The sequence below is a fragment of the Eurytemora carolleeae genome, unplaced genomic scaffold (assembly GCF_000591075.1).
Source record: "Eurytemora carolleeae unplaced genomic scaffold, Eaff_2.0 scaffold1935, whole genome shotgun sequence".
Taxonomy (NCBI): Eukaryota; Metazoa; Arthropoda; class Copepoda; order Calanoida; family Temoridae; genus Eurytemora; species Eurytemora carolleeae.
This window is the reverse complement of record NW_019397821.1, coordinates 20,160-33,346: the sequence shown is the minus strand read 5'-3', so window position 1 is coordinate 33,346 and position 13,187 is coordinate 20,160. Positions and strand designations below refer to the sequence as shown.

The window sequence follows — 13,187 nt, the reverse complement described above, 5'->3', positions numbered from 1 at the left end:
ATGCCAAACGAATATTATCCAATATCATACATGATGGCGAATATCACTTAAATGTTGAATATTCATGGCGAATATCATTCCATGTCATTTATCACATGTCGAATATCATCCAACTTCAAAAATATAATGCCTTGTCGAATATCTCCTCATGTCAAAGTTGTTTATTTCCACATGTTCTCCCAAACAAACTAATGTTGTATAAAATGAAGGTGTGGAAACGTAAACTTCAAGACGAGGGACGCCTGCAACAAGTGCAAGGAGGACAAGGAAAGCGCCCAGGATCCGAGTCTCAGGTAGAACTGGGCAAGCTTTCTTTAAAGGGACGGTAAGCGTAATTGCAAGTGTCCTTTAACTCTTTAAATAAAGAGTGGGACCATTTGACTCTGTTTTTGATAAATAATGTTCAGATCCTTTCAGCACTTGTCTTAAAAGTTTCTGTAATAAAATGTGTTTTTTTTTACTTTCAAATTCATTCAACACGTTATTGTAAATATTAATTCTGAAGTGAAAACTACTGAATTCTGCATTGAAAAATGTTAGAATCTTAAAAATCTTTAATATTCAACCAGTTATTTGCAAAAAATGGAATTTTTCGTGTAAATTTGCCAGCGTCCTGAAAACCCCTAGTCTTTTGGCCCTAGATTAAACAATTTTAAAAATTTCAAAAAACCAACAAATAGTAATATTCAGTGGTTCAAGGCACAACTAAGATATCCATGTTTCGAAAAAATTAGTAAATCAACCTCATATAGTGATAAATGATTTTTTAAATGCTTGCGCTGACCTATTTGAAAAAATCTTTTGTTTTGAAAGTTGAAATGAACAATTTTTGCTGCCTGATGGTAATTTTCGAGAAAAAATTCATATTGGCCCAGCCCTGGGTTATTTAAGAATATGGTCACTTGAAATTGCGTCTCGGTCCTTTTAATGCGAATGGAAAAATCTCCGAAACCGACTTATGTACTGTATTCTAGGATTGGAGACGCAAAGGGCGAGGATTCAGAGTAAGTGTGTAAACGTACAGCTGGGTAACGTGTAGTACATGGAGGTCATGGCGTACATGGAGTACATGGATCTGGTTGAACCTGGTGAATGTGGTGGAGTCGTCAAGTTATGGATTTGAGTAATGGATGGTTTGGTGGAGTGAGTAAAACAAATTCAAAAAACAAACATTTGTATCCTAGGGAGTGGTAAACGTCTACGTAAAACCCGGTGGAGTAGTTCACATAGGGGTTGGAGTAGGTTCTAAAAGGTGGAGTTCCTGTGCGTGGAGTTCTGTACAGTGAAAGAAATTCTGTAACTGAGTGTTCCCAGAGTTCCCGTACACGTTGGAGTTCCCGTACATGTTGGAGTTCCATTAGATGTTTTATGTCTCCATTAAAATTAAAAATTAAAATTCTGTACAGTGTAAATTGTCTCGTGTTTCCAAAACTTGTAATTATGTTATTGCTCCATCCATTTGTGTGGTTTTATTTATTTACTCTCGTTATTCCAGTGTATGTTAAATACAGTACGTTTATTCTAAACTTCATGCTTTTAAATGTACTTATACGAAAGGCACAAAACCTATTCTTTAATCCAATTTATAATTTGTTAAATTGTCAGGTGTATTTGATTTTTTAATTTGATTTTTTGTTCAACAGTAAAAATTTATTTCTGTTTATTTCGGTTCGTGTAAATTGTATAATTCTAATGGTTGATATGGTTGATATCAGTTGGTATCAGCTGTTCATCAAGTATTTTGTTTGTAAACTCTGCTTCTATTCCTTTATGTTGGTTCAGATTAGAAGTGTTTGTCTGGTCAACTACATAAAGGGACAGGTTACGGTTTTTAAGAACAACAAGGAAGCCTTTTCTATGTTGCACTGATGTTTTCTCAAAGAAAAAAAACCCGTTTTAAGATTATTTAATAATCTATTGTTGGACCTAAATCATATTTGAAAATTGGGAACAATCCTTTTTTACATTTCATGCTTTTCAGGCGGCACAGCATTCCGCTCCTCAGCACCATCATTTCATCTTTTAAACATTTAATTTTTAATTTTCAGATGATCCTTAGAATTTCTTTATTCTTGGAAACATAATGACGGACATAAATCCAGACAGTCTTAAGGTCTGTATATTTTTGCAAATAGGTTTAAAGATTTAAGAGACTAAAAACGTAATTTCTAGTTACCCTCCATGCAAAGATGGTAATGTCCGATACACAATGGTACCCTTGATAACTTTATCTGATCAAAATTGTGGAAGATATTGTCGGTTTCTTAAGTTTAAAAAAAGGGGTTTATTCTGATGAGTTTCATATATTTCGCATTGCGAAAGTCTCTTTTGTGGAGAAATCGCAGTTGAAAGTTATCAGTTCTCAAAATTATAATTCTACTTGTTTAGACCAAGCTTGTAAGGGTACCGTTGTGAATCGGGCATTGTCATCTTTGCATCGAAGGTCACTTGAATTGACGCTTTTTTTACAAACTCGTATCTTTCCAACAAAACTCAGTTAACGATAAACAACACATTACAATTTTGTTAAGTTTAGACAAATGTTCAATGTTCATGCTGTTAGGAACTTGTGGCACGTGGAAATTTTTGACCCTTGTTGTCAAGATTGAAAAATGTGATCTGAAAGTACAATTTTTATTAACATCCACATTTTCTAGAAAGTTAAAATTCATTTAATTTTTTTATATAATTCGTATTATAATCCAAAAAGATAATTTTGGTTTGTCTGTTGGTCTCTTAATTGATTTTTGTTTGTTTTCATTACATAAACGTCAAAATGGCTGAAACGAGTTGGCCTTTATATTTCAGAGTGTGCATATGACCCCACCCATTAAAGTTATGAATGGTCAAAAGTAAATAAGTAGAATGTTACAAGACGATTTTGAGGATAACGCCTGTACAAAAATATGGATTTTTAGATATAAACATAAAATCATATATTAGATAATTTGGTGAATCAATGATTTGTTTTTATTGTGTGTTTAATCCTTTTAATATTTAGGTTGTGGAGCTACGAGACGCATTGTCAGAGAGAGGATTAGACACAAAAGGAAACAAACCTGCTCTTGTCTCCAGACTTAAGGAATACCTGTCCAGAGATAATCCTGGAGCTCAAGAACCATCAGAGTATGATCCAACCAACCCAACCGAAGATACGGAGCCAGCAACGGAGTTCGGGGACAAGAACTTTGTAAATGTAACTCCGCGGGGGATAAAGTTTAGTTTGTCAGCTCCTAAACCTACCAAACCGGTTCCTGCTTCACCTAGACCACCATCTCCAGGTCCCCAGCTAGATAGTGTAGGAGAAGGAGCAGGAGGAGGCGGAATAAGACGATCAGGAGCTGCTGCGTTCTTTCTAACAGAGGTTAAACTTACATATTCAACCTTGCAAAGAGGATTAATCTAAGGAGAAAGAAGTTGTTTAAATTTTACTGGATTAGGACAACTCAATAGTTGTTACCAAGACATGGTACTCATGATCATGACAGGATGGGCGGGTCTGAGCCGGGAACTTTAGAATAGGATGCATATAATCCCTATAGCTTAGTCTGAATATTCATTGTAGACACTTTTTATTCCAGCTTAATCCGCTCTTTTTGGATATCCCTTCTGTATTAAAGTTACGTTTTATTACAAATACAGAAACAAGATTTTACATCTCCGTCCAATTATTTTAAAGTTCATGTTAAGATGTTAACTTTTTTCAGTCAGGTGTTGCTGCAACTTCCTTCAAATGAAAACGTTTCATTTTTTGAAATTAATATTTTATATTAATATTAATATTTTAGAAATTATTTGTTTTATCTCGACAATTAAAATGTATACCAGGTTGAAAGAATCAAGAATAAAGAGGCCAAGGTACCCCTACCTCCAAGTTTTGGCTACCAGATCGAGGACGATGATGAGGATGAAGAAGAGGGACCTCCGGGGATGGTTCCTCTTAAACTTCCAGCTCTCAAGTTCGATAAACCCTTCACTAAGGTGAGTTCATTATTTTGTTGAAAACAGTTAAATACGCTAATTTTATTCAATTTCATTTGGACACCATATCAACAAAGAGAAATCAATATTTATCTTGAGAATCATGAGAGGTTTAAATGCAACATAGTTGTATGTCATGTGAGTAGATTTTTTAAAAAAGAACTAAAATAACCTGAAACTTTATTAGCTTATTTGTGTTTGTGTATTCACCATCCTTTACACCCTGTATTTTAAATTATCTCTAAATTGATGCCTCTGTTCTCACCCTGCCACAGATCACCTGACTATCTCCTACCTTCCAATCAATTCCTTACCTATACAAAATCATAACTTGATATGTGTAACCAATTATATTCATTATCCTTAACTAACTTAGGGCCAACCACTCAAAACAACTCAAAACCCTGGTTAGGCGGGTCAAAACTGCATAGTAAATTGTGATTGCTTATGTGTAATATCTCATGCTTTGTAGTTGAAAAAAATATTAAATATAAACTACTTTATTTTTATGATAGTAATACTTCAAAAACTTTTAATTTCTTATTTCTATTCTATCTATTTGCTGAAAAATCAATGAGCCAGCAATAAAGATTTGGTTTTTTATAAACAAAAAGTTTTTGTTTAATATGATATTTTTTTGTTCTAAGATCCGGTTTCTGAAATCTTGAGGAAATCATTTGGATCTAGTCGATCCGTAGTATCCATATTCAGATCCTAACAAACATCATCTTATTCCCTGATCTGATCTTAAAAAATGATTAGTTCGGACCTACTTAATCATATCAACATGTTGAGATTCCTTCTCTCACAGTTTTAAACGTTCTCAATGAAAAAAAAAAAAATATTGGTATCTTTTTCCTCAGAAATATCATTTGAAAATTGAATGACCCCATCCTTTCTCTTTTAGGACCTTGGACCAAAAGATGTTGAATATTGGAAGAAGATTGAAATGCCGGATTTGTACACTCAACGCAGGGATGGGAATTATGTATAACAAAAGTTACTTCAATTAAAGTTGTTATATTGTCTGAGGGAAGGGAAGTTTTCCTTGGAAAGAGTAGGTCGGGGGGGGGGGGGGAAGTAAACTTGGAAAGAGTAGGTCTAAGAATCCTGTGTATTGTCCTTTCTTTAATAAACTTGCATCCCTGGCTGTCTGCAGATCCACCGAGTTCTGGAAGGAAGGAGTTTTCCTCCAAGATCCTGCACTTTTTCTACAAGAAGAAGCTGATCGTTCTAGTAGTCAGCTCATTGTAGAGTTAGAGCATACTGAAGTACCAGGTTAGAACTATTCGAGCATTTGTAGAAAAGTGCGTAATTGGTACTAACCTTTTTTCCTTCATTATTTCCTGTTTTCTAGGTTTGTCTTTGGACAGTATTAAGATGAAAGTAACCTACAACTATTTAACGGCTAGAGGACTAGCTAAATCTAGACTTGAAGCAATGGATCAATGCGCTCTCAAGATTCTTAAGGAGTCAGGCCCTTGGTTGGATTCTGGATTGATTGATAAAACAAATGAAAATATTGCCAGCCTCCTCCCTGCCTCACTATCCTCCTGGTGTCCTCCTAAATATAACCTCAAGCATGTCAGATTAGAGCAAAAGTAAGTACATTTGCATAAACTATATTTAAGAGGGGGAAGAATTTTCAAGAAAATGAACACCCCTGCCAGTGCCTTCATTCATTATCTTATTTGATCAACTGGCTACTTGCCGATTGGCATCTGATAAAACTGCTTGTTTATTCTATCTAATTGTAGAGATGGATTAAAGCATGGTAAACGGCTGTATGAGTTGACCGTCAAGCTGGGAGGATTCAGTTGCTCAGCTATAGGGGATACTGTAGAGGATAGTTTACATTATACCACACTTCATCTTAAATCATTTATCAGGTAGATTTTGGGTTGGTTTGGTTTGGTTTGGTTTGGTTTGGTTTGGTTTGGATTGGATTAGTTTCGTTTCGTTTTATTTCGTTTCGTTTAGTTTAGTACAGTCCCTTTAAGATCTTTAAGAACATCTAAAAATAGACCAAACTGACAAATGGGTTTTAATGTAGATCCAGTTTTGAATAATTCTCTGACTTAAAAAAATCTTTAGAAATCGTGAGTTGACCCGCCTAGCTGCTCCTGAAACCAGTGGTCGGCTGACGTACGCGTCAGGTTTAGGTATAGTTAAGGTAGTGCTGGAGAAGGGGAAGGAGCAAGTGCTGGCCCCCCTGGACCTGTTTATCCTGCAGAAGGTGTTGAAGGGAGGCGGGTTTCCTCCGATGTACTCCTCCAAAGATGTGTGGGGGTGTGAGAAGGTGTTCTATTGTGATGTTTGCGGGCACAGGATACTTGGAGCAGACTCCCTTATTCAACATGTTCAGGTAGGATACTTGGAGTAGACTATCTTATTCAACATGTACAGGTAGGATACTTGGAGCAGACTTTCTTATTTAACATGTACAGGTAGGATACTTGGAGCAGACTCCCTTATTCAACATGTACAGGTAGGATACTTGGAGCAGACTATCTTATTCAACATGAACAGGTAGAATACTTAGAGCAAACTCCCTTATTCAACATGTACAGGTAGGATACTTGGAGCAGACTTTCTTATTCAACATGTACAGGTAGGATACGTGGAGCAGACTATCTTATTCAACATGTACAGGTAGGATACGTGGAGCAGACTATCTTATTCAACATGATTACAGTGGGACTCATAAATATGTGGAATAGGAAGACACTTCTGTTGTTCTAAAAACGCTATATAGAATCGTTCTCAAATTTTCGTGAATTTTTCTGTTTCGTGCATTATTGAAAATAATGAAAATCAACTTTATTTTCCCATCAAAATTGGTCAACTTCAACCATCCAGAATGTAAACTCTGTACCCCTGGATCCTTAATATGCTCATAAGGAAGATGATGGTCGTTTAGAAGTATTATGTGGAGCCAGGGATCGGAATCCGCAAAAGTATTATGTGGAGCCAGGGATCAGAATCCGCAAAAGCATTATGTGGATGTAGGGATCAGAATCCGCAAAAGTATTATGTGGATCCAGGGATCCGAATCCGCAAAAGTATCATGTGGATCCAGGGATCCGAATCCGCAAAAGTATTATGTGGACTGTGGATGCACGGATCCGAATCCGCAAAAGCATTATGTGGATGCAGGGATCCGAATCCACAAAAGTATTATGTAAATCCAGGATCAAAATGAGTTGTTGAACACACCTTTTCCTCGCGCGGGGATTTCTGATAAATTATTAATTTTTATTTTTATAAAAAATCATGTTAAATGGTTACAATTACACTAATTGTTAATTAGATTTTGAATTTTCATTAACGCTTCACTGAACAACCGACGGGTTGTCCTTAATAATGATAATAAGACATATCATTGTGAAATATCAAAAAAATTATTATATTTAGGGAGAGCGGCATAACAGTCGACTAGGGAAGTTTTTGTGGAACGGAACTGTGATAGAGACCTTCAGGTTTGTGATGTGTGTCAAAAGACTTTATTTAATGGAACTGTAGAGTTAAGACGTAATTTAATATTTATAGCTTAGAAAATCACTGCTTAGTGCAATATCACGAGATGGGGGGGGGGGTTTATTCGCCCCTTGATATAAATGTTTAGCATGATTTGATTTGATAAGGTCGCTACATCTTAAAAGTTATTTAATTACTCTTGGGGTCCAGGGGTTACACATTGAGTTCCTTTTTTGTATCTGAAGTGATTGATTGATTAATTGACTCGTAACAAATTTCAAAGATTTTAAGTGTTCTGTACGTTCAGATCTAACGCTGACCCCGAGTATGGCCGGGATTTTGACTTAAAACCTGAAACTGAAGAGGAGAAGGAGAGGTTCGTGCTGCGTCTCTGCTCGTCATGTGAGGAGGAAGGGAAGGTCCAACAAGCTCTAGCTAAATGCAAGGTAGACCCTCCCTTTCTTAATTATACAATGATGCTCGGTTATCAAATTCTACATATTCTTCACTGTGGGCCAATTCAGTTAAATAAATAACCAGGACAGTTGGATGTACAATAATATTCTTAGGCTGAGTTAGGTTAATTTTATTGTTCATCAAGGAATATCTAGTTCTTAGGATCAGGATCCGGAAAATATTAATACCCGGTTCTGGATCCGCAAAAAATATGCAAAACCAAGATCCGGATCCAAGATCAGAGAGGAAAATTTGGAGAAAACAATGGTGGATCTAAAAAATCAAATTTTAAGTGTTGAATAGATTTAACTCTTGTTCTTGTTCTTGTTTTCGTTTTGGTTCTTATTGTTGTTATTATTCGTATTCTTATTCTTATTCTAAATCTTAAACTTAATCTTAATCTTAATCTTAATCTTAATCTTAATCTTAATCTTGATCTTAATCTTAATCTTAATCTTAATGTAATATTGAGGACTGTAATGACTATATGTGTGGGACCTGCAAGGAAGCGCACAGTAAAACGAGATTAACAAAGAACCATGAGATAATTGATGTTAAGCCACCAGTCTTTAATCATCCACTTCAGGTAATATTTACGTTAGTTTATATTGACCCCTCCCCCGCCCCTTATAAAATCATGTTTAAATATATTTGCACTGAGACGGAGGAATTTAAAATTGTTAAGAAATGAAATAATTTTAATATCTAATCGACGTTTTCTACTTTAAAAAGTGTCAAATTCTTTCTATTTCCTTCTCATATCCACTGCAAATTGTATAAATTCAAAAGTCACTTATAGAAATAGAAACAAGAGTATCTCTATCATTTTCACTTAAATCAATAGTTCCATGTGTACCGTTGTGAATCGTGCATGCAACGAATATTGAGATTGACCTTTAGTTTACACATAAGTTAATAACCTTTCTGTTGCAGGATGAGGATAATGGGAGGAAGATTAAAGACTCTGAAAAATATCTGATCAGTGTTTACAGATGTCCGACCAAAATTCCGGAACACAACCAACAGGTTAACTAGCTTTTATCCAAGAAAGATTTCATATTTTTATAATTCATTGAACTACAAAGTATGAGATATTATAAATAAGCAATCACAATTTACTATGCAGTTTGGACCCGCCTAACCAGGGTAGGTTGTTTTAAGTGGTTGGTTCTAAGTTAGTTAACGATAATGAATATAATTGGATACGCACATCAAATTATGCTTTGGGTTATGTAGGGAGTTGATTGGGAGGGTGAGATCAAAGGCATTAACGAAGAGAACTAAAATCTCTTTGCATGTGTGAAGTTCTTGTATGTTGCCCCCCAGTGACACGTATAAGGGGCTTATTCTGATCAAACATGTATAGTTAAGTTTAAAAATGTTAAACAAATAAGTTAATTATTGTTTTTTAGAATATCTTTTCTAAACAAAATTAATGGAAATCATATAATAAATCGGTATTTTGGAAAAGAAATTTGTAAATTAAGAATTAAGTAAGACGACTTTTATAAAAAATAGGTCGTCTTTGTTAGTCAAATCATAAAGTGAATTCTAATAAAATGATAATAACTGAAAAAATGTGAAAGTGCAGGCTGAGACATGGTTCAAAATAACTTTAGTGGATATACAGTATACACTTCCGAAAGATATACTATACTCTAGTTTCTTTTTGAATCTCTTTAAAGGTTTTGAAACTTAAAACATATGAAAAAAGGAAAACTTAGAAAAATGTATAAAATGGAAATGTTAAGTTTTATAAAAATAATAGTGTTTTGTTAAACTGTTTTTATATAATTTGTAATTTCGCTGCAAAATGTAAGCAAAGGCCTCTTTTTGTCAATTTAATCAGATCAATGTCCACTTTCTCTACACTGTGCCCCGGAGCCTCATTTTAAAGATTTTAAAAGGGGCAGGTCAACTTTCTGGGATATCCACCACCTGCCCCCCTGACAGTTTAATAAAGTTCACCCCCCCCACGTTCTTACCTTTTCATTGTTGATTGTTTGTTCGCGCTTCAATTAAAAATTTAAATCTTAAAAATGTCAACATGACAATGCAAATTTTCAGGAGGACGAGTATCAAGGTGACGAGTTTGAGGGTGAGGAGTATACAGACGAATCTGCCCTTGGCGCGGACTGTTTTGGAGAAGGGTTTCCCGGATTTGAAGGTTTCAGGAGGAAAAAACTGTCTTTTATTCACTATGTTTATTTTACTCCTGTATATTCAATTTTGTCCAGTTGGGTAGTATAAACAGCATCTTGAATATTTAATTACACGTTGAATTTTACCAGCTGCCATGTACATACAGAGTGGCCCACATCACAGTGGATTGTGCAATGTGCACAATGCGCACAATGCACATGGATTTTTTAAACAAAAAAAGAAAAAAGTGTAAGAGGCATTTGCTTTCAGAAAATACAGGGTTTTGTGAGGAGTCTCGTTATTTGTTGTTAAAGGTTGAATATTATCCAATATGATATGGGACACTCTGTATATGATTTGTGTTTATGGTTAATTAACAGCCTTGAGTAAATTAGTCGTCCTTATTGTGTCGAAACACCGTGCTGGTGTTAATTACAAATTCAATGTATTTCTGAGCTCAGTTCTAATTCCAAGATAATTTGATAAAGTAATTTTCGTACTGTTATGTTGATCATTCTCCNCCCCCTCCCTCCCTTTTTTTTAACGTCGGTAGATTATTTTTAGAATATGCCGATATCTTTTAGATTGTTCAACTTTACTCCTTGTTTCTTAAATTCTGAAATTCCCAATCCCAATCCCCCCCTCCTCTCCTCTGCTTATTTTTCATTTGATCGAATACTAAATGCATAGATCCGAGACCTTTTGAGAAAGGTGTATCTTCTAAAAAAAATCAATCGAAATTCTTTAACTTAGTATTCAATTCAATTTAACCCTCTTTCTTTTGAAAATTAATATTTATCATTTCACTCATTCAAAAGAAAACTGCGGAGTGAATATTTGAGTTTTCTTGTTTCTTTTAATTAAACATTTTTGCCTAGGATTTCTTAATTTTTAGTTGTTTAAAATTTTTAAGAAATTACCAAATTCTAAGCGACGTTTCATAAGTAAAAGAAAGAGAAAAGAAAAAACTCGTTCCACAGTTTTCTGGTTAAAACTGAATTTACAATAATTTTGCGGCCCCTGAAGACTTTATCCAGCCATTCCATGTTTCATAGTTTTAGTTCATAGTTTAGTCTTGAGATAATTATATTAAATAATAATTAAATGTTCATAGAAATTGTGATTCAGGTTCATATTATTGTCCTACATTCTGGTCTGTATAGTCCTAACATTTTCTGAAGGAAAAATCTTTCAAGTTTGTGACTATTTTTCTTCAAACTATATTCTCTCCATATAATCTTTGATATTCAATATTAATGTATTTTTCAGATCAACGCACATCAGGCTATCTTAAGGATGAACATTTATTAGTGATAAATTAAACAAAAACATTTGAACCTTTGAGAAAAATACTATTTTTTCCTCGCTGCACAAGGTATGGACGGAGGACCTCCATATGGGATGCGGGGACCTGGAGGCCCGGGGGGATTCAGGCCTCGCGGAGGCTTTATGGGAGATAGAGGAGGTTACGGAGGTGACAGAGGAGGATTCGGAGGTCCACCAAGAGGAGGCTTCGGAGGACGATTTCAGGGCCCTCCAGGTGGAGGACAAAGAGGAGGGTTTGGAGGTGATCGTGGAGGATTTGGGCCTCCTAGAGGGGGCTTTGGTGGACCACGTGGTGGTTTCGGAGGACCAAGATTTGGAGGCCCTGGTCCGATGGGATTCAATGGACCTCCAGGAGAAGAAGAAGGATATGAAGATGGTCCTCCTGGAGAGTGTGACGGAGGTCCACCTGGGGAAGGTTATGGAGGCAGAGGAGGTTTTGGAGGCCGTGGAGGGTATGGAGGAAGAGGCGGTATGGGAGGACCAATGGGACCTGGCGGACCAATGGGACCGGGAGGGCCTGGTGGACCAATGAGACCGGGTGGACCTATGGGACACGGAGGGCCTGGCGGACCAATGGGACACGGAGGTCCAGGTGGACCTATGGGACCTGGAGGTCCTGGCGGACCAATGGGACCAGGAGGGCCTGGTGGACAAATGAGACCAGGAGGTCCTGGTGGACCAATGGGACACGGAGGTCCTGGCGGGCCAATGGGACAGGGTGGACCTATGGGACAAGGGGGGCCTGGTGGTCCTATGGGACAAAATGGACAAGGAGGACCCGGAGGTAATATGGGACAAGGAGGTCCTGGTGGTCAAATGGGACCAAGAGGGCCAATGGGACAAGGAGGTCCGGGTGGTCAAATGGGACCACGAGGGCCAATGGGGCAAGGAGGTCCTGGTGGACAGATGGGACCGGGGGGGCAAATGGGACAAGGAGGGCCTGAGGGTCCAATGGGACCCAGAGGGCCGATGGGGCCAGGACAGATGGGACCAAGAGGTCCAATGGGAATGGGTCCAGGTGGCCCAATGGGTATGGGACCTCGCGGCCCAATGGGCCCACCCAGGTTTGGTGGTCCAATGCCAAGGTTCCCTGGACCAATAGGACCCAGTGGAGCTCCCTCCAACATGGTTTGTATTTCTCAGGGTACATCAGGTAAACAGTGTGCTCACTTCTCCTCGGGGAACTGTACCTACGGTCCTAAATGTATCCACATGCACATGGTTCCTGCCGGGCCTAGACCTCAACCTACTGGTCCTAAGAACGTGAAGGAAGGGGATTCTGACGAGGAGGATGAAGGAGAAGGAGGAGGGGAGGAGGAAGATGAAGATGATCCTCTAGCCTCCATCAACGCTAAGCGTGATGCGGCCAAGAGGAAAGCTTATGCCGAGGCTCTAGAGGCTGCGAAGATAACGGCGAAGAACGCTGATGATCTTGATCTCGGTGGTCTCCGGGGCCCAGATAAAGGTGGAATAAAGGGTTTAACCAACCTGCCTGTCATAGAAGGAGGTCTGCTTCATGCCTACAGTGTAGGGCAGAAGGGGAAGAAGAAGGATAAGCCCCCAGAGGAGCAGAGGCCTGGAGATTGGTTGTGTGAATGCCAAAACTATAATTTCTCCTGGAGAAAGAACTGTAACGCCTGCACCAAAAAGAAGCCGTTGAACGAACTGGAGGAGGCGGCTAAACAGGCTGAGCTCAAGAGAATTAAAGAGGAAAGAGCTAAACGGTTGAAACAACAAGAAAGAGATGCAGACCTTAAAAAGATTGCGGTAAGAACCGAATTAATGCAAATTGGGGGGGGGGGGGG

General features: G+C 37.7%; 1 protein-coding gene across 5 annotated transcripts in view; it reads left to right on the top strand.

Annotated features, from left to right (window-relative positions):
* Nucleotides 1-233: 233 nt before the first annotated feature.
* LOC111716014 (uncharacterized) overlaps nucleotides 234-13,187 on the top strand; it is a 16,153-nt gene continuing 3,199 nt past the window's right edge. For all 5 annotated transcript variants that reach the window (XR_002768380.1, XR_002768379.1, XR_002768377.1 and 2 more), the window contains exons 1-16: nucleotides 234-293; nucleotides 975-1,004; nucleotides 2,049-2,113; nucleotides 3,002-3,364; nucleotides 3,829-3,981; nucleotides 4,889-4,956; nucleotides 5,141-5,259; nucleotides 5,339-5,582; nucleotides 5,739-5,870; nucleotides 6,076-6,346; nucleotides 7,396-7,460; nucleotides 7,766-7,904; nucleotides 8,387-8,500; nucleotides 8,848-8,940; nucleotides 9,982-10,081; nucleotides 11,432-13,149. Coding sequence is in view for 1 of the 5 variants with exons in the window: in XM_023491425.1 (XP_023347193.1) it covers nucleotides 2,084-2,113; nucleotides 3,002-3,364; nucleotides 3,829-3,981; nucleotides 4,889-4,956; nucleotides 5,141-5,259; nucleotides 5,339-5,582; nucleotides 5,739-5,870; nucleotides 6,076-6,346; nucleotides 7,396-7,460; nucleotides 7,766-7,904; nucleotides 8,387-8,500; nucleotides 8,848-8,940; nucleotides 9,982-10,081; nucleotides 11,432-13,149 (3,609 nt within the window). In the remaining 4 variants the exon portion in view is untranslated. The remainder of the gene's footprint in view (nucleotides 294-974; nucleotides 1,005-2,048; nucleotides 2,114-3,001; nucleotides 3,365-3,828; nucleotides 3,982-4,888; nucleotides 4,957-5,140; nucleotides 5,260-5,338; nucleotides 5,583-5,738; nucleotides 5,871-6,075; nucleotides 6,347-7,395; nucleotides 7,461-7,765; nucleotides 7,905-8,386; nucleotides 8,501-8,847; nucleotides 8,941-9,981; nucleotides 10,082-11,431; nucleotides 13,150-13,187) is intronic.